Here is a 22,343-nt window from a genome sequence, read left to right on the forward strand (position 1 = left end):
GAAATAGCAGTTGTTTCAGTGGTCAGTCGGTTGCCGCCAAATTCACGGGATAGCAAACTTCATGGCTCTCTTTTCTCCCCTGTACCAACCTTCAAGAGTTTTCTTGCAATATTCACATGTGAAATGAGGTGTCCAGGGCTTGTCTTGATCCCCGATAGGCATGTCGAAGTATGCCTTGTAGGCCTCACACATCTTACGACATGCTTTCACGGAATACTTTCTCGATCTTGTCTTTATAAATTGTCCACAGACATAGCAAAGTGCATCTGCTGGGTGCAAGCAACCTCTTGATGCCATCTAAATCAAATCAAAAAAATAACATAAACCGAAATGTTGGTTCGAGTCACCCTTGCTTTTATACTTGTATGACTACTATTTGACAGTCTGAGAATGTTCTAAAAAGTTCTAAAAGTTTCTCGAAAGTTCTAGATACTTCTGGAAAATTCTAGAAACTTCTGGATAATTCTAACAGTTCAAGAATATTCTAGAAGACTATTCAGTATTGAATGCGAATCGAGAATTTTCTCGAAAACAGACAAATTTTAAAATATCATTGTCCTGATCACAAAAGCAAAGTTTTTGTGGAACAACAGCTATTTTCTATTTTTTTTAGGCATAACGGGTTAGGAAAACACACTTTGTACCCAGGAACAAAATAAAAATAAAAATTTGCTACATAGTGTATAGATTGTAAAGTCGTAAAACTGAAATCAAATACATGTGCTGTGAAAAACCTAGGGAGGCGTACTTAAATGTGTTATTTTTTTAAACTATCAGCATTTGGAAATTTGAAACTGATTTCAGTACTATCAGTAGTTTAGGGTGACCTTTTCTAGACAAAATACTAAAAGCTAAAAGATTGTACTTCACAAATATTTATTGAACGTACAGTAAGTGAACAAAATAAAATTTCTTTAAATGGAAAAATTGTCTATCTTTCAAAATCTAGTGTAACTTTGTTAGCAAGTGCTTAGTAAGCATTTCTTAGAACTTTGTAATAGCCGCTTACATTATATGAATGGGATTGTTACTCATTTCACCACACGCAACTCCATCTGTGTGATGGCTGAAGGCTTTCTTCTATATATAATAGTCAAATCCTCCAAAGCTTTTTGATAGTCTTTACATTTAAGTGTTTATGTAGTCCTTAGAAATCTCAACTTTTCTTCTTTTTGATCAATTTTTTGAAGATTTGCTGAGAAGTTCAGGATTATTATCCCTGCTGGTTGATTTCCAGTTTAGCTTCACATTTTACACACATTGTCTCCCTTTTTGCTCATGTATTCTGTGATAAATCTGTTGAATTCATGCTTAATTTAATGACAGCTGCAAAATAGCCCCCAAAAATAATGTACCCATGACCACCACCATCTTAGTTCCAACAATGTTCTTCCATTCCATGTTTTTGGTTTGCACCAAACATTATAAACTGTGCTATGGAAGTGTTGCTCCACATTTGATTAATCTGTCTAGAGCAGGGGTGTCGACCTCTGGGCCAGGATGGCCGCAGTGGCTGCAGGTTTTCATTCCCACCCTTTTCCTAATCTGTAAAAAGTTTTCACTGCTAATTAACTTTTTTCCCTTCATTTTAATTGCCATGTTTTTAATGATTTAGTCCGCTGAATTTATTCCTTTCTTCATAAAATGACAGTCAAACAGAAATGAGATGTGAGACGAGATGACAGATGACCAGCTAAACTGGGATTTCAAACTCCAACCAATCTCTTAATGAGAAGCCGATTTTTGCTGCTAATTAAACTCGTTTGTTTGATTCCATGGCTTGTTGCTGCTCTCATTCTGCCACAGCAGACTTTTCCAAAACTGATTGATTTTTCTGTTTTTTCTAAGAACGTCGTCAAAATGTTTTAGTGACCTGAGAGATCAACCTTACCAAGACCATCACCTTTCTTTATTTTCAGGTCTTGTTTGATGGGCACAGGTGAGCTGGTCACATGGCGGTTTGTTTTGTGTCTCATTATTGTTTGCTGCTAATTAGGGAAAAAGAGACAACTAAGGGGCCTGAGTCAAACTAATTAAAACTTAAGGCAAAATAAGTTAATTAGCAGCCAAAACTGGTCACTAGTGAGGAGGATGGTCAGAATGAAAACCTGCAGCCACTGCGGCCCACCAGAACCAGAATTTGACACCATTGGTCTAGAGCATAATGTTCTGGAAGTTGTGTTCTACTCCCAGATGTTCTTTTGTGAGAGCAGAGGTTTCTTCCCTGCTAACTTCCCATGTGGACTGTATTTATGCAGTTTATTTCTGATACTTTATTCACACCTTTAAACCTTTTGATGTAAACATGTATCTCTTTGTTGCTGGCAAGTGTGCAGAATTTAATTAGAAAATATCCGTATTTTCTGCTGAGTGATTGCACTTGAAAGTCATTTGGCACTTTTTTGTAATGACTCCAGGACCTTTTAACAGTCATTCTTCATCTATGTGTTGTTTGTTTGGGGTGATTGTATGGGTGCTATAGATATCCTGCTAATCTTGGCATTATTTGCTAATACATACTTGCATGGTTAAGACTACACTTTTACCGTTGCTACAAAGCTGAGCTCTTAAATATTTTCTGTGATTATTAGTTAACTATTTTTGGCTGGTTTTGTTCACCTTAGACTTTGGGACTGACTAAATTATCTGCGTTTATTATCCATCGATTCTAACATTTGTAAAGTGTGGCCTTTTGATGTTATTTATTAGACTTGGTTACCTTCATCTGTTGATAGCATTGAAGTGAGGATCAGATTTCTACATGTTGCCATGTGTTAAAATATTCAACACTTTTCAAAGAGCGTAATTATTTTCTCACAGCACTATGAATTAGCAGACTTAGGCAATATTTATCCTAGAGTCTAAACACAGCTTGTAATTAAATATTGCATTCAAACTTTTGACATAAATTTTTCAGAGGTTATTATTACGAACAAGTGAAATGTTTAAGGCCTGGAAGCCAGCCAATATGGCTTGAAAAGTGAATTCATCTCTTTGAACAAGCTAATTTCAGTATATTAAGCGTAAGTTATATCTTAGGTAAATTAATTCAAGTAATTATAAAAAATAAAAACACAGAAAATGCATGTTATCAAGCCAGTTTTGACTGGAGTTTAATAAAGAAACAATCGATAGTAGTGGAGTGGATAATATTTACTTTGACATTGAACAAGCTTTTGATGTAGCAGCCACAGAGAGATTAGGAAGACAAGAAACAAAGATTCCATTCAGTTTGCAAATGAAAACAAAAAAATAGCTTAGATTTTAGCTTAGATTTTTTATTAATAAAAAGATATATGAAATGGTCATTGGGAGTGAGAGATGTCCAAACGGTCCGGTGATGAGCTGTTGCTCTTTAATTGTTATGTGTTATTTACAAGAAAATGCAAAGCTGCAAATTCCAACAACGACTAGTGCTGCAGCCCCAGCTCCTGATAAGATGGCAAATACGATGGTGTACAGGATACATTGGCATATGCAAAAGCCTTTAAAAAATGGACCAGGACAGAATTCAGGTGTGAATGTGTTTGTGGGTAACTGTAAAGAATTTCACACAGAGAGGAAAATTATTAGGTAAGATTAAGGACTGTATATTTAGAACTAGAAAATCAAATTTAGAGCCCTAACAAACAGATGAATGTTCACTACCAGTGATGGTGTACACTATATTTTCTTATTTTCTAACTGTGTGCACATTTACAGTAAAATAGTATTGATTTAAATATTGGTGAAAGTTTTTTTTTATTATTTAGTTTTCAAAAAGCAATTTTATCAGAGGTTTATTTTGTGTGACTGCCCATTCCTGGCCCACATAAATAAAGACTACTTGGTCACGTTTGCTCACACTTGCACTGTAAAATAGTTGAATCTGGTACCAAAGGATTTCCTTGGGATTGCAAACCTCTTACAGAGGTGTTTTAAAAGCTATTAAGATACTGGGTCATATAACACATTGTATAAAGTACAAACCAACAGATGTTTTCCTTAAACGTTATAACAGGTTTGTAAAGCCACATACGGGATACTGTGTAGTTTTGTAACAGTTGTAACAATTAAAGCAGAACAATTGCTTAATAAGTTCTGGATGACAGCTGCTTACTGGATTACAGAGTATAAGCTATGAAAAAGAGTAATGGAGCTGAGACTTTTAATCCAAAGCAAAAAGGGACAAAATGGGGAAATGGTAGAAGTGCTACACGTCAGAATATGGAATTATTATGATGGACACAGAGTTCAAGGATTATCATGAAGAAAGGAATAATAACCAGGAGATGAATAACACAAGATAAGAAACATAGTAAGAGACAAATGCTCAGGCAACCAAAACACAAGGGCAAAAAGACAGAAATCAGTAGTCGAAGGCAGAAAAGTTCAGAAAACCAAAAACGAAACCTGATGTTAGGACCTGCTTGTTTTAAAACTAACTATCGCAAGTCATGATACCACCTCCATATTTATGTCATCACTTTATATGATGTAAGAAATATGACAATTGCAGCCTTGTGACACATTCTGCTGCATTGCATAAACAGCGAAGAAGACAGAAATAAAAAATAAATCTAAACAACTAGAAAAATTACAAAACAGAATCTACAAAGCAAAAAAACAGTTGCTAAGATGCATGTATAAAATCTCTTAATCATTACAAGTATGATATGCTATAACTAAAGTTTGTCATTGTTATTACTCGATAAATAGATAGATACTTTATCAATCCCAATGGGAAATTCACAAACTTCATACTTCATGGAATTAACACCCAGTTTAAATTTTTAATAAATATCGTAAAACATTTCACATTATGAAATGCTTGTGATATTACTGATTTGTACTACTGATTCTTTGTATATTTTCAGAAGAAAGTGATAAAAAGGAGCATTCTCCTTCAGAGCTAAACTGGACATTGTTTTTGACATATTAGATGAATAAAATTTTCCAAGCATTTTAATGAGCTATTCAATATAAAGTATTTTCTTATGTTCTTACGAACTGTTGCCAAAATCTTCCAGGCAAATAAGTTGCTTCCCAGGCAGTCATATTCATTTACATCCATCCATCCATTATACAACCCGCTATATCCTAACTACAGGGTCACGGAGGGGTCTGCTGGAGCCAATCCGAGCCAACACAGAGCGCAAGGCAGGAAACAAACCCTGGGCAGGGCGCTGGCCCACTGCAGGACACACGCGCACTAGGGACAATTTAGAATCGCCAGTGCACCTAACCTGCATGTCTTTGGACTGTGGGAGGAAACCAGAGTACCCGGAGGAAACCCACACAGACACGGGGAGAACATGCAAACTCCACGCAGGGAGGACCCGGGATGCAAACCCAGGTCTCCTAACTGCGAGGCAGCAGCGCTACCACTGTGCCACCGTGCCGCCCTATTCATTTACATTTAAATTTTATCCTAGAAAACAGTTTCCTCATTTAATAGATGAGTCAGCCATGGTTAACTAACATTGATAGCTCTCGCAAAAATAAAGCTGTAATAGCCAGATGACACTTAAATCAGTGCTCAGTAATACTGTATAAGTGCAGAGAGTAACAAAGTTGCTTCAGAACTCTTACATAAACCTGATTTGCACTGTGGCAGCAAGCTAGAGCTTGTAGCTCCCAGGGTTCAAAAAGTGGTGGGAAAGGGAGTTAAAACGTACATTTAATGCTTTGCTGCAACCAGAACAGAGTATGTAGTGCTTCAAAATATATCCTTAATTTTATGTGTCTTTTCTTTGCCAATTTCCTCTCACAGCTATGAACAGTTCTACCTGTCCTGCTCCCTGACCCATGGTGGGGTGGAGCTTGGTCCTTCCCAGCACACTAGCAAGCAGAGTGTGAGCAAGTACCTTTTTCATCTGGTTATGTGGGATCAGAGGTAAGTGTCTAAGGGACAGCTAGGTTTGATGCCTCTGTCTAGAATGAATATAATAATTCTCAAATGCCTGCTCTGACTGTTTCATTCAATTTGTGTTGCAGTCAGACTTGCTGTGTTTATTTATATTTGGTTGACATTGTACATCATCTCTATCTTTCCTTGCCAGTAAACAATATAACAGATACTTGGTGCCTTTCAATTCTTAATAGTCTTTGCTCCTCAATAGTTCTTCACTTATTTGGATTCCTTATTAGGCCCACACCTCATTCCTTGGAGACTTCAGAGTTACTTTTCAATGGAGGGAAACATTTCAGATACTTCAGTTTCTTTAACCACTTATTCCTTGTACTGATTGGGATTTTTTTAGGCTCCACAACACTGTTTTTATTTTTGTTCTGTTTTGAATTTCTACTTGGTTGTCTAATCTTTACATTCTCTCATTGACCCTTCATATGTGGCTTGTAGTAATACATTCCTTGAGGATTTATGAATTCTTAATTCCTTACAGTCTCATTGACTCTCCATGTCTCTGGTATTATGTATTCATTTGGGTGCCTGGCACCCATTAATTTTTGTGTCTTTAGGAAATAATTTCTCTTTGGAATGTTTAGAATCCCTGCTTTCTAGATTAAGCAGATATGCAGGTACTAAGGTACTAATCTGTTCATTTGTGTTGGAACCATTTATCCTATGGATTTTTACTTCTTTTTACCTAGTTTCTTTTACATTCTTTTTCCTTCTAGTATTCCACATTCCTTGAGGACTTATAGATTCCTGACTCCTCATGGATTGATGTTTCTGGTTTTCACTTGGCTGGGTTTCTGACATTCCTAAATCTTCATATGTTTGAGCATCTCCTATTCCTTATAATGTTCTGGATTTCCAGCTACTTGCTTAATGGCCCCTAATAATTATCTGCATATCTCCACCATACTAGCAACAGTAATAAAATACTAAAACAATGAACAAAAAGCAGACAGTGAGTATAACATTAAATACACCATGAGATGATATATAAAATGAACACTCATGCAGTCCAGTGATCAAGGATCTTTTATTGTCATTCCAACATCCATGTACAGAGACGAAATTCGGTCCTCAGGTCCCAGTAATTAAACACTGCCCACTATAACCCCATACAACATTTCTGATCCCTAGGTTCATGATTTGCTACACATACTAACTTATTGGCCCCACTGTCCCACTAACACTCTTAGTTTCTACAGTCTTGCATTTTAGCCACCCCTTGCTGTGGTTTATAGATTTTTCCCCTAATTTGGGTGGTTTTTGGATTTTTCTGTTCATTTTGGAATTGCAGAATCCTGACTCCTTAAAGTCTCATTGATCTTCCATGCGCTTTTATCTTTGAGAGTTCCAATTCTTGGGCTTCTGCTCTCCCTAAATCTTTATTTTAGTATTTGTAATTTTTTGGAATATGTGGCATTTTTGCTTCTTGTTAAACTTCAGTAAATCAAAGAATCTCCCTGGAGTTTTTGTATTTCTTTTGGCGTTGGTTACTGTCTAGGACTTCCTTCTTGGGGTACCTGGGCTTTCCTACTGTTTGAGTCACTAACAGTTTTACTTCTTTTGCTTGCTGGAATTCTGTATATTTTTAGGTCTTCCTGATTTCTCACACTTTAGAGTCTCTGTGACCTTCTATGCATTAATATCTGTGGATTTCCTCAATCCTGTGAAGTTGTCCTAAAACACTTTTTTTGATATTCCAGAATTACTAAGTGCTTAATGTTTGTTGGACCTTCTGTCCCATAAAAAAATTGGTGTATTGATGTCTTTGATTTTTTTGGGGCTCTGGGACTCCTCCGTCCTTAGGCTTTTTATAACCATTGATTTCTTATGCTACTCAGATTGCTGGTTTCTTTTAGAGTACAGGTTTCATAATAATGTCAAATATCTCTAAGTCCAGAATTATATGATATGTGATATATAGCTCTGAACTGAGCTGAAGAACCTTTTAATCCCTATAATATGAAAAGCTAAGGCTCTTGGTGGTTTGAGACTTGCAGTATTATTAGTATGTACGCTCCTTTATTTCCTGTGACAACCTGCATTGTACAATTGCTCATTGCTTTGAGGTTTGCTTCCTGTGAGCCATTTAATGTCCAAACTGATTACTTTTGTTCTGTCAGAGATAATTACATTAGAGACCAGGGTACTAGGTATCTGTTATTGACGTTGGTCTCGCACATCTTCTCTCAATTTTCTATAGGGTCACTTTTCCCGTGCAGATTAATCGCCTTCCACGCGAGGCCCAGCTGACAGTAACTCTATATGCCACTCCTCTACCACCTCCTGGGAGTACAGATGATAAAAGCAGACAGCGAAGCAATGTGGAGGCCCTGGGATGGGTGACAATGCCCCTTTTCAACTTCCGACGGTAAGGGCCATCTGGGTACATTCAGACTCCAGGCTGTGTGAGTAATATGTAATAATGTTGGAGGTTGGTGTACTCTGAGACTAGTTACTCTTGGCAAGAGTTAGCCTCATAGACCAATATAGTGAACTGAACATCAGTGACCTTAGAAAATCATAACCCGAGCTTCTAATTACTGTCTAACAAGTATACTGTTTGCTTTTAAGCAAGGTTATTTTCAACTCAACTTTTATTGTCATTCAGCCACATATATTGTATAGTATATGATATATCAGTGCTTCTGTTTCTGCAGACAATGTATTTAGATTAGTTATAGTGCCCAATTTAATGCAAAAGCCAGAGAATCGCAGATTTTGAAAGGCAGAGGATTGCTGGTTTCTTAATTTTGTGCATGGACCAGGACTTCATGCTTATTACTGAAGCCTGGAATTTATAAAAGCTTTGTGATGCGTGATTTTATCTATGGATTCATCATGAAATAAGAGGTAAAATGGACTTTTGGAACCACCTAGCTTTCTTTTTAAACATAAATAGGGGATTATGGTTCAGACTATTCAGACTATGTATCAGTGTTGGAGTTTGTTCTTGAACAATCTCTTCTGAAGTACAGTAGATTCTACATATAGATTATTGACTCCAGAGATCAAAATACAACTGTTGGCTTATTTAATGTGTCAGATTTAGACTCTTTAAATTTTAACTTATGTTTCTGGATGGGCATACTCTTATGTGCTGTCTTGTCTATCCAGTGTTCTAGCTTGTGGGAGAAAGCTTCTAGGCTTGTGGCCTTCAACCCCTGGAGGTGGAAATGCCCGCTCTAGTACTCCTAACTTTAGCCAACCAGATAGTGTCATTTTGCAGGTATGTATATTATTATTATTATTATTATTATTATTATTATTATTCATACTTTATTGGTTCCCAAGCAAAATGTAGATATTTTTGATCCCTCTTCAAAACTCTCTGTGACTACTCTTTCTCACTCTTCATGTTATGTTCTGCTGCCTGATATAAGCCTGGAGAGCAGGAAGATGGATATTCTGGTCTGCCATTCCACCTTATTAGGCTTTCTTCATAAAGTGTTAAGCTCTTAAAGTGACATTAAAGGTCATCACAGTAGAAATATGACAGTTCCAACCTGTGCCTCACCATCAGTTTGTTTGCATGTGCAGTTTTGACCATTTGCACCATTTGTACATTCAAAGACAAGCAAAGCCTAAAAAATGTATAAACTTTTAATGTATTCAACTTACAATATGCACATAGAACCCAAAGTGTGGAGTCAGGGCCTGCAACGTTGGTCCCATGGATTCATGGAGCACTGATGTATATAATTAGCCAGTGATTGCCGTGTTCCTTGCCGTGTCCCCTTGAATTTGTTAATTAGATGTACTGTGATCTCCCTTAATGAGAGGCGTTGGCAGGAAAATGCTGCTCTGTAATTAGGTCAGTGAGCTTGCTCTCTGACTGACTGCCTCTGAAGGGAATCTGGACTGAAAGGTACATCTGCTACAAATCAGCACAGCAGTCCTCATCTGCCCTGCATTTACTTCACTCTCTGTTTCTTTCTTTCTTTCCATATCCACTCCCATCTCTCCTTTTTGTTTCACCCATTCTGCTTTCCAGCTGTGTTCCGAGTTCATTGCTGTTCACTGTTCGTTTTTTATTTCTATCATGTTGTCTTGTTTGCATTGTTAAGCCCTTTAGCTTCACCGGTTATCTATAACAGACTGTATGGATAAGCTTAAGATATATACCATATGATATAAGAGAATAGAATTACACAGTGGTGCAGTGATTAGCACTACTGTCTCATGACTCAGGAGAATTCAGTTCAGATCACAACTCAGCACTTTCCACATGGAGCTCACACATTCTCACTATGTCTATGTATAGCAAGGATGTCAAATTTAGTCCAGCCCCTGGATCTTTCTGAAGTGGCAAACTTCATCAATAATCAAAATTACAAGTTACATATAGCCTGGCTACTATTTCACTATTTCAATGACCATTATTTATTTTACACTGATCAAACGCATGTGTTCCTCTGCAAAATTTGTTGTATTCAACAATGTCCGAATTTCAGAAGTGGACTTTCTCATTAAAAAAACTACTGGATATTAAATCTTAAATAGGTTTAACAATGAAATGGAATATACTTTTGTGAGCAAATATTCTTAATCAAAATAAGCAAATACTCAATACAAAATAGCCTCAACCTAAGAGAATAGATGATGTAAAAAGACAGAGTTAAAAATTCCTGATGTTGGCAGCGTGAGCAGAGAACCTAGTTTTAGAAACTAGTCATCGCCCTCTAGTGGCACCCGGTTGCCCACACTGTTTTTTGATCTTTTTATTGATATTGCACATAATCAAGACCAACTTTTATGTCTGTTACCCCAAATACAACAGACTACACTTCTAAATTTTCTACAGGTTGGTCCACAAAGATTTACACTGTATCCCTTAGGTTATAAACGGCATCAGTTAAATTGATTTGTGACCAATGGAGTGCTTTTCCAAGTAGTTAATTCACCTGTATAGCAGCCATTTAAGATAAAATATCTAAATACTTGAAAATCGATATACCCATACATTATTTATTTTCCTCTTCATCCATTGACCAATTTTATGAATCTGGTTTCTCCATTGCAGGGTTGTGGGATTGCACAAAACATTAACCAGCCCTGAATAAGATCAACACTCATACATGTAATGAGATAATTTAGAGTCTCTCTCTCTGTGTCCTGTCCTGTTTCACTTCTGTGTGGGCGAAGCCACAGGGGACAGCTAGTTATTAATAAATTCATGAAATTCATGTCAACATTTTCATGGACCTTCTTTTTCAGTTTAATACTCGCTACCCATTTTCTTCCATCCCTTCTCAGGTGTCTCACTTGTCTTCTTTTATCTTGCCTTATCTCTCAGGTAGATGTTGTTTTGAAATATACCGTCTACGGTGTTGCTTAAAATTTGAGAAATATCTATCATATAGTGCCTTCCATATCTATCTATCTATCTATCTATCTATCTATCTATCTATCTATCTATCTATCTATCTATCTATCTATCTATCATCTCATGTTCTCTAACTGTTTTTTGCTTTATGTTTTTAGGTGGATTTCCCTACTTCCTCATTTGATGTGGTCTTCTCAACTCCCCGGGCTGCTGACTATAGTCCAAAGTATGAGTTCAGTCACCTGGATCAAGACAGCCAGAGGCAACTGCAAGAGGTCCTACATAAGAACTCCTCTTTCTGGTGGGGATCATTTTTTTTTTATTATGGTGTTGCTTTGTCCCAATTTCTATTTCTCTCATGTTCTAAGCTTTTACATATCGTGAACATGTGATGGCATAATGCTTACTTTTGAAGCACCCAACAGGAGAGAGATGCACATATGAGGGTGAATCCTGTAACCACATTAAGTACTGTACCTAGTTTACTCACTTGAGCCTTTTAAGAATATAAGGTGTTGCAAAAACTAGAGCAGACCATTCAGTTCTTTACACTTGTTTGGTTAGCTAATTGTTAAGCTTTCCCAACATCTCATTTAGATACCATTACGAAACAGATGAAGGAAAATTCATATTCTGCCTATGTCATTAAATCTGACATCTAGTACACACTATTAGAGAGTGTTGCCTAAATGACCCATTAATAGATTAAGTCTGTTTTGTATAGTACCTTTCATAAAGTGAGTATGTGAGGCCGCAGCACTGTAGGTTCCAGTGCACCTTCTTTAACAAGTGATATTTGTGACTCATACTCTCACACAGGGAGACTGAAGGGAGTGACCATAAACACAAGAAACAAACAGAAAGCGATTAATCTTCAACATGCTGGTGCCTGTCTGTCAGGTGTGGCATCTTGTTTTCTTGCCCACCAATATAATGCAACACTTAATAGACTCCACTCATTTATAAAAACTACTGTCATGGCCTTCCACCTTCCAATTAAGCCTTTAGCATTTAATATCATGCAAAGCAGGGATGGGCAAGTTGCTGCTTCGTGGTGATAGAAAATGTACACATGACTCTGCCAGGGTCAGAATACTTCAATTACTCTTCTTACTGCACACTTCTTAATTGTACAGTAAATTATCTTCCCTGATTTAGTATTAACAATATTAATCACCAAGGTAAAGCAACATTGTGGTTAGCGCCAGTATTATACAGTCCCAGCATTGTGCCCAAATTCTTTGCCTTGTTGCTATCTGTATGTAGTTTTCACTTTGTCTCCGAGTCAGCTTGGCTTTTTCTCCAGTAGTTCTGGCTTTCTTGACTCAATCACTACGGCATGTGACTTTTAGTTATTCAGTTGATTCTTATTTGGCACTGCATGTGACTGGGCATTGCGATGGACTGGGAGCCCATCCATGGTTGGTTTCTGTCATGTATTTGATGCTGCTGGAATAGATTTCGGTCCCTTGTTGCCTTAAATTGGATTAAGTCACTTCCACAAAGTTATCTTGTTATGAAAATGATATATTTGCAATACGATTCTGCATCTCCAAAGTACTTCCTGAGAATGTTATTAAACATTGCTTGATTATAACTCGTAAATGCTAACCAAACTTCATTACTCTTAGATTATGCAGAGTATTTCACAGTTTGTCTATTGGCTTTCACCATTTAATGATCATATAAGACTGGACTTAATCAATGGTGATATTGTTGAACAGCCTGTTTCCCTTTTTAGATCTGAAAAGTTTGAATCTGTAGCATTCTGAAGGTATTTTGATTATGTATATTAATAGTGGGGGCGGCACAGTGGTAGCACTGCTGCCTCGCAGTTAGAAGACCCGGGTTCACTTCCTGGGTCCTCCCTGCATGGAGTTTGCGTGTTCTCTTCGTGTCTCCGTGGTTTTCCTCCCACAGTCCAAAGACATGCAGGTTAGGTGCATTGGCGATTCTAAATTGTCCCTAGTGTGTCCTTGGTGTGTGTGTGTGCCCTGCAGTGAGCTGGCGCCCTGCCCGGGGTTTATTTCCTGCCTTGCACCCTGTGTTGGCTGGGATTGGCTCCAGCAGTCCCCCGTGACCCTGTAGTTAGGATATAGCGGATTGGATAATGGATGGATGGATGGAGGCTAGTTCACTGCTCACAAATAATCAAACCCAAATGTGAAGTAATAATTTATTTCCCCCAACCATATCTTCTATACCTAGTGTTGGCCAAATTAAACAAGACTGTGTCAGCAGGATCACCATTTCCCCATAACCGAGCCATCGAATCCCTGGTAGGGGATACTTTTTATTAGGTTTATGGGAGCATTATTGTCACATGTGCAGGGTACAAGTAACCAGAAGTAGTAAATCAACTTATTGTTTTTTTTTTTACTTTTCCCTTTATTTTTATTGCAATATGCATTAATGCACTAATAGAATTTAAAATATTCTATTTACCTTACCCTCCATTTGATATTACCAATTATTCTTTTCTTTTTTCTTATTAAATAACACATTTGAAAGAAGAAAAACAGAAATATTGAAAGGTGTGAGATCTTAGTCTGCCTTGTTTTTCTGTAAAATAGCTTTGCTGATCCCGATTCCTGGGCCTTTGTGAGCCAGGTCATTACTCATGTGCAGCGTGGACTGTTTGTGTTCTCTGTGTTTTCTTTCCACATCCCAGAGAGGTGAGGTTTAAATTAACTGGCAAATACAAATCGATCTCATATATAAAACATGGTGAATGTGTGCCTTACGCTTCACTGCTTCTTCATCTAGGATAGGTTCCGACGTTGTGTCCGGTGCTGCAGGTATTGGCACTTGCTTCCTATGGCCATAAACTGAAAAAGTAGGTTAAATAAATGGATGGATGGAGGATGGTGTAGGGTGCTTCAAACTGAGCAAGAAAGCAATGTAATAAAGCAAAGGGCATTGTAATGCTTAACCCTGTCATGAAAAAGCTGATTCAGAAAATGAGTGGATGGATGGAATCCGGTTATTTTCCTCATCTCAAAGACATGCTTGTTAAGTTATTAAATGGCAACATTGAAACGGCCTGGTATGGGGGAGTTTAGGTGGGTGCATGCTTGTGTGATTGAGTGTGCCCCATAATGGGCTGTCATCCTCAGCCCATGGTTGGTTCCTACTTTGTGACCAAAGATGCCAGCATAAGTTCTGTCCTTCAGTGAACCTATATTGGAATTAACAGGGTCAGAACTTGGATAAACTAAAGAAATGAATATATTCATTTGTAATTACATTGCATTTAATATGTAAATATATGTATATAATCTATCCACCCATCTATCCATGGTTCAGATCTTTTTTTTTTTTTTTTCGGGGAACAGTTTGATTCAAAGCTTCGTTGATAAATTGGATCAATGGTTCAATGTAATGTTATACAAGCAACTAACCAACCTTTATTCTACATAACATCTTGTCTATCTTGAACACCACCTACAATACAGGACAGTACTGTACAATAATAATAATAATAATAAATTACATTTATATAGTGCTTTGCTGGCTACTCCAAACCTATACATAGATGGAGGGGAACCACTTCAACCATCACAGATGTGTAGCATCCACCTAGGTGATGCTATAGCAGCCATTATTGTGCCAGTACGCTCACCAAATATTACTATTGGCAAGTGAGGGTATGAGGGAGAGAGTTCGTTAGAGACTGGGAATAATTAGTGGGGCAGAGTGGATGAAGCTGCGACGGGCAATTTAGCCATGACATTGGGATAAACCCTACTTTTTCAAAAGATGCCCAGGGATCTTTAATGACCACAAAGAGTCAGGTTTTATGTCTCTTCCAAAGGACTGTGCCATATTTATAGCACTGTGTCTCAGACACTGCACTGGGTCATTTAGATCTACACACAGACCACAGGGTAAGAGCTACCTGATGATGTCACTAAAACCTCTTTCAACAGCAACTGGAACTTTTCCTAGATGGTCTCCCATACATTACAGATGGTATAGTACAGAAATACAGATTCTATTGTTTGAATGTATTTTTTACAACTGCAACAGGGGTGCATTTATTGACTTGCTCAACATCACATAGTGAGTCACAGGTTGACTGAACATAAAACCTTACCATTTAAAGTCCAGTGCTCTTCCACAACATCACACTGTACTGCAAAATACTAAGCACTATACCTTGGACTTCATGCTAAACAAATCAATAAGAAACTATAAGAAATAATCAGATCTACTTACATTAGCAATTTTCATAAAATAGTCTTTTTTGCCCAAAAGCAATAATTTGCTTTTTGCTCACTTTAAACTGTCCCGTAGTAGACAGCTTCTTATGCAAGCAATTGTAAGGTGAAAGTAGTTACAACCAAACAGTCGGGAATAATAAAAAATAGTAGAAGCAATGTGAGGCATGTTTAAAGCCATCCTGAAACATAATAATAAAATAAATAATAATAGATTTTATTTATATCGCGCTTTATATTAAACAATCTCAAAGTGCTACAAAAGAAGAATAAAAATTAACAAACAAAAAAATCTATAGAAATAAATTAACAGAAAGCCTTTCTAAAAAGATAAGTTTTTAGGCTTTGTTTGAAGGCATCAATCGACTGTGGGACTCTCAGGTAGTCGGGGAGGGAATTCCACAGCCTCGGCGCCACCGAAGAAAAGGCTCTATCACCCATAGTGCTAAGTTTAGTTCTGGGAACTTGAAGAGTGTTGGTATGCACAGAGCGGAGGGTGCGTGAGGAAGTATGAGGGATAAGGAGTTCCTGTAAATACAGGGGAGCAGATCCATAGATGCACTGATGGGTAAGGAGGGAAACCTTGTACTCAATTCTAAGTGGTACAGGGAGCCAGTGAAGGGTTTTCAGGATAGGAGTGATGTGGTCATGCTTTGCACCCTCATCAGGATCCTGGCAGCGCTGTTCTGAATGTACTGGAGTCTCTGGATACTCTTGCCAGGAATCCCAATGAGGAGCGCATTACAGTAATCCAGCCTGGACGAGACAAAGGCATGGACAAGCCTCTCTGCATCTGCCAGGGTAATTGTTGGACAGAGTTTAGCAATGTTCCTGAGATGGTGAAAAGATGACTTACAGAGATGTTTAATGTGGGTGTCAAAAGTTAGTTGAGAATCCATTTTAACACCCAAGTTTGTAACAAATGTAGAAAGAGGTATCTTTTTTCCAGAGAAGGTGATACTGGTGATGGTAGTGGAACAAGCTGGTGTGGTGTGCCAACTAAAATGGCTTCTGTTTTAGATCTGTTTAGCTGAAGGAAGTTGAGCCTCATCCATGCCTCTATTTCCTCCAAACAAATAGTCAGTGCAGATGTTGGCAGAGGAGCAGTAGAGGAGGTGGGAGTAGTCCTAAGATAAAGCTGAGTGTCATCGGCATAACAATGAAAAGAAAAACCATGTCTGCTAATGACACTTCCAAGGGGGAGCATATAAATGTTGAAAAGGATGGGGCCCAACACAGAGCCCTGTGGAACACCACAGGTAACATTATGGGTGTGAGATTTTGCACTGCCAAGTGCGACATACTCAGTTCTACTGGTCAAATAAGATGTGAACCAATTTTGAACAGTTCCTGAAAGTCCAAGGGTGTATTGCAGACGGTGAAGAAGAATATTATGATCAATTGTATCAAAAGCAGCTGTCAGGTCAAGGAGAATAAGTAAAGAAGGAGAACCAGTATCTGCTGACATCAGAAGGTCATTTGTGACCCTGACCAGGGCTGTTTCGGTGCTATGGCCAGGGCGAAAACCAGACTGAAACTTTTCAAACAGATTATTCAGTTTGAGATGATCACAAGTTGTACTGCAACTATTTTTCCAGAACTTTAGAAAGAAATGGAAGATTAGAGATGGGTCTATAGTTAGACAGAACTTCAGGATCCAGGGTGGGTTTTTTTATTAGTGGTCTGATGACAGCAGTTTTTAGTGCTGATGGAATATGGCCAACCAAAAGGGATTGGTTTATAATCCCGGTGATAAGTGTAGAAATAGCAGAAATGTTGGCCTTCAGCAAGGCTGAGGGAAAAGGGTCCAGGTAACTGGTAGACGGTTTCATTTTCCTGATGACGTCCTCCACCTCTTCCCGTGTGGCAACAGAGAAGGAGCAAAGGGGCTGGACAGTCTCAGGCAGCTGGTCGACAGTTGAGGATAACAGAAAATCCATGGTAGAGAGGTTTAAGCGAATGTTATAAACCTTTTGTCTGAAAAAATTGATATGCAGATTACACCTCTCATCAGTGGCCTCGGAATGAGCACATGAAGGAGGTTTAAGAAGATGATTTATAGTAGAAAAAGTTTTTTTGGATCCCTGGAGCTATTTGTAATGATGGTAGAATAGAATCTGGACCGTGCAACCTTCAAAGCTTCCGCATACGCCCTTCTATGTTCCATATAGGCCTGTTTGTGAACAGTCAACCCAGAAGCCTTGAACCGTCGCTCAAGGACACGCCCAGCCGCCTTCATTTTTCGCAGCTCGCAGGTGTACCATGGTGCTGAGCACGAAAATGAGACGGACCTAGACGCAAAGGGGCATGAAAGTCAAGGAGACTGCTCAGAGACTGGTTGTAGAGATCAACGAGGTCATCAACAGAGCTGGAACTGGTAAGATCAGTGGAAAGAAGTTTAAGGTCCAGGGCCAAGGCATCCACATTGATGTTCTTCAAATTTCTAAAATGAATCTGCCGCTTTGGTTTGGTACGAGGGGAGAAAAAGGGTAGCTCCATTGACACTACTTTGTGGTCTGAAATACCAAGATCATAAACCTGTAACTTACTAATTAAAGCAAAGTTTGAAATAACCAAGTCAAGTGTATGACCCCTAGAGTGTGTGGGGACATCAACATATTGTTGTAAGTTGAGGGAATCTAACAACTCAAGAAAATCAACAGTGAGATAACCTTTAGGATTATCAATATGAATATTTATATCTCCCAGGATTATGATGTTGGCAGAGGTGGCACACAATGTTGTGAGAAGATCAGTCATTTCCGGAATAAAAGCAGAGTTAGGTTTTGGAGGTCGATAGATAAGAACAACAGTCATGGGAAAAGGGGGCTTGCATTTAAATGCAAGACACTCGCAGGAAGATGTTACAGGTAACGAAATAGGGGACACCCCCATTACCTGACGATAGATGATGGCTAAACCACCACCACGCCCAGTGCTGCGAGCTGCTTCCAAATAACTGTAGCCAGATGGACATGCTTCATTTAAGGCAGAGTAAGCCTCTGACTGGTGCCAGGTTTCTGTTAGACACATGAAGTCAAGTCCCTTCTCCCTGATGTGTTCTTCAATCAGTGAGGATTTATTGCTGATGGATTGAGTATTAAACAATTCAAATTTGACCAGCGATTTTGGAGTAAATCTCAGTAGATATCTCTTCACATGTCACAACTAGGCTTCCATAGTAAAGAAAATGAATCGTGTTTTTAAAGGCATAACACTATTATTCATTAGTATTATGAAAACTGTTTATCAGGCCTTAATCTGCCTGACTGTAGAAATTTTCATTTAGTTGGTGACACGGTAATACAATAGGTTAGTATGAAGCTGGCACATTCTGTCCATGTCTGTGTGAGTGAGTTTTTCCTTGATATATCTTAGTTTTCCTTACCAAGTTTTAATGTTTAAGTTAATTAGTAACTTTGAATTTGCCCAGCATGACTGTGTGTACTGTATATGTGAATGTACCCTTCAATGAACTGACTCCAAGTCTAGGGTTGATTTTGGTCTTGCAGTCGCTGCTGCCGGTGTGGCACTAGCTTCTTGCAAAACTTAGTTGGAGAAGTGGCACAGAAAATGGATGAATTTTGATTAACATTTAGAAATGAATAGCTTTGTATACAAACAATTTGTTCAAGCCAAACTGATTATACGGTGGATTCAGAAAGTATTTAGACACATTCACTTTTTTTGCATTTTGCTATATTGCAGCCTTGTCCTAAATTCATTCAAATTAAATTTTTCCCACTATCAAGCAATATTCAATACCCAAGAATGACAAAGTGCAAACAGGATTCTAAAAATGTTTGCAAATGTATTAAATATAATAAACTGAAGTATCACATTTACCTGGAGACTTCTTGGATGTGATGTGACAAGCTTCACACATCTGGATTTAGAAATTTTTCTGCCATTATTCCTATTGCAGATACTGTCAAGCTCTGTTAGGTCCGATAGAGATAGTCAGTGGACAACAGTTTTCAGGTATCTCTAGAGATGTTTGTTTGGATTCATGTCTGGACTCAGGCTGAGCAACTCAAGGATATTCTAAGAGTTGTCCTTTATGCACTTCTGTGTTATCTTTGTTTTGTGCTTAGAGTCATTGTCCTTTTGGAAGGGGAACCTGCAGCACAGCCCAAGGTCCAGAGTATCTTGCAGCATGTTTACATTAAGGATATCTCTGTACTTTTTCTCTGTTCAGTATTCCCTCAACCTTGTCTAGTCTCCCAGTCCCTGCCATGGAAATACAAACCCACAGCATGATGCTGCCGCCACCATGTTTCACCATTGGAACAATATTGCACAAGTGATGAGCAATGCCTAGTTTCTTCCAAAAAACTTCAAGCAGGCTTTTATGTGCCATTTACTGTTGAGAGGCTTCTGTCTTACCATCCCATTTCCACACAAGTTCTGTACTCAGCCAAAGTACACATCGAGTTCTTGGCCACGTCTCTTATCAAGGCTCTTCTCCCACCACTGCTCAGTTTGGCCAGGCGACCAACTCTAGGAAGAATCTTGGTTGTCCAAAACTGCTTTCATTTGTGAATTTTGGAGGCCACTGTGGAACATGCAGTGCCACAGGAACTTTTTGTAGCCTTCTCCAGATCAGTGGCTTAACACAATACTGTATCTAAGCTCTGCAAGAAATTCCTTCAGCCTCATGGCTTGGCTATTGTTCTTGTACTCATTTTCATCTGTGGGACCTTCTATACACAGGTGTTTGCCTTTCCTATTCTTGTTCAATCACAATCAAGTGAATTGACCACAGATAGACTCCAAATGAGGTGTTGAAACACAATAACAATAATCAGTAGAATGGAATACACCAAGTGTCACATCAAAGGGTCTGAATACATGTTGTAATATTTCAGTGTTTTCCATCCATCCATTATCCAACCCGCTATATCCTAACTACAGGGTCATGAGGGGTCTGTTGAAGCCAATCTTAGCCAACAAGGCACAAGGCAGGAAACAAACCCCGGGCAGGGCGCCAGCCCACCGCAGGGCACACCCACATACCAAGCACACATTAGGGACATTTTAGAATCGCCAATTCACCTAACCTGCATGTCTTTGGACTGCGGGAGGAAACCCACGCAGACACAGGAAGAACATGCAAACACCATGCAGGGAGGACCCAGGAAGTAAACCAGGGTCTCCTAACTGCGAGGCATTTCAGTTTTTTATTTTTAATAAATGTAATAAATCCTGTTTTTGTTTTCTCATTCTGGAGTATTAAGTGTGCATAAATAGTTTTAGCCCAAGGCTGCAACATGATAAAATGTAAAAAATGAACGTGACTGAATACTTTCTGAATCCACTGTATAAATAAGAAGAATGTGGGCAGAGTATTTAAACATGATATATTTTGAAGAAGAGTGAATGGCTGCGACTGTCCTCCCTGGCCATGGGACCTTACTCTTATTCTATGTTAATTAGTGTTGTCTTATTCTAATTCTTGCTTTGTCTTTTATTTCTCTTTTCTTCACCATGTAAAGCACTTTGAGCTACATTATTTGTATGAAAATGTGCTATATAAATACATTTTGTTGTTGTTGTCTGTTCAAGAAAAAAAAAGGGATTCTTGTACTGAATACACAAGTTGATGAACAATTCTTTCATGGAGTGATTTTAAATTATTAAAGATGCCACATATTCAGATTTAGACTAAGACCCAGGATTTGATTAGGTCATTCCAGAACATAAGCATTTTTCTTTTCAAGCCACTAACTTGTAGCATTGGCCAGATATTTTGAGTCATTGTTCAGTTGGATTAATAACTCAGAATATCATTAATATTTACCTGAGTCAAGAATCTCTTTTTTGCCTGTCTCCACAAACTTTCCAGGGTAATGTCGAGAAGAATCCTTATAGTATGATTCTGTCACCCCCACACTTTCCAGCCAGAATGATATGCTTTGTTTCTTATTTTTGCCAAATATAGCACTTACCAAAAAGATATCCTCTGCCATAAATATTTTTGTGTACTGGAGAAAAAACCTTTAGCTGAACCAAGGCCTTTTTTTCAGTGCTGTCAAAGAATTTCTTCTGCATGCATTCACACTACGTTATAACTCAGACATTTCCACTGCCCTGCGGAATGAGGAGGGAGGAGGGATTAGGTCAGGCATGGGAAATCTGACAGAAAGCGAAAGGAAATATGAGACCTGGCATTGCATGAGACGCAAGCGTCTCAGCTGTTGGGCGTTTGGCATGAAGTAAAATATTGTACAGTAGTTATAAGAGTAGAACATTTTAGAAAGTAAGGTGATACAAGAAATCAGTAATGTTAATTGTTAACTTTACAGATCTTGCTGTATAGGGAAAAATCTATATATTGTCTTTTTCTGTTTGGAGTATTTCTGAGGATTATATTGTTTTATTTAAGATTGTTCATGGTGAGTATGATTACCTCACAACTCCAAAGGTGTGATTTCATATCCTAGACTGGTCACCAATCACCCGATGGAGTTTATACATTCTCACTAATGCGTTTTTTTGGTGGTACTTCATGTATCTCCCACATCTCAAACTTGCAGGTTAGGTTTGTGACTTCAAATTGTTCTGTATAGAATGAGTTTGAGGGTATGTGAGAATTTGCCCTGAGATAGTTGACTGTCTCATTCAGGATTTGTTCCTGTCTTCTACCAAATACTGCTAGAGTAGGCTTCAGCTTAATGCAACCCTGTAACTAAATTAATTTGTTCACAATATAATATTTTATTTTTCATACCCTTGGCCAAGGTTGTACACTATCAGAGCTCCCCACAACTCTGCACTTGATAAGCAGATCAGCAAATAGATGGATGGATTATTTATTTTGAAAAAAGGTAACCTGGCATTAGTTTCATTGAAAGGTATTGTCATTTTAGATGATCCTTCCTTGTAGAGCTTTCAGTTG

At 38.3% G+C, this 22,343-nt stretch overlaps 1 protein-coding gene across 1 annotated transcript in view; it reads left to right on the forward strand.

The window, feature by feature from the left end:
• The window catches only part of pik3c2b (phosphatidylinositol-4-phosphate 3-kinase, catalytic subunit type 2 beta), a 125,121-nt gene that overhangs the window by 74,784 nt on the left and 27,994 nt on the right, over positions 1–22,343 (forward strand). The window contains exons 12-15 of the mRNA XM_039749181.1: positions 5,753–5,875; positions 8,103–8,270; positions 9,017–9,128; positions 11,384–11,526. Coding sequence (XP_039605115.1) covers positions 5,753–5,875; positions 8,103–8,270; positions 9,017–9,128; positions 11,384–11,526 — 546 coding nt within the window. The remainder of the gene's footprint in view (positions 1–5,752; positions 5,876–8,102; positions 8,271–9,016; positions 9,129–11,383; positions 11,527–22,343) is intronic.

This window comes from Polypterus senegalus, chromosome 3 (assembly GCF_016835505.1).
Source record: "Polypterus senegalus isolate Bchr_013 chromosome 3, ASM1683550v1, whole genome shotgun sequence".
Classification (NCBI taxonomy): Eukaryota; Metazoa; Chordata; class Cladistia; order Polypteriformes; family Polypteridae; genus Polypterus; species Polypterus senegalus.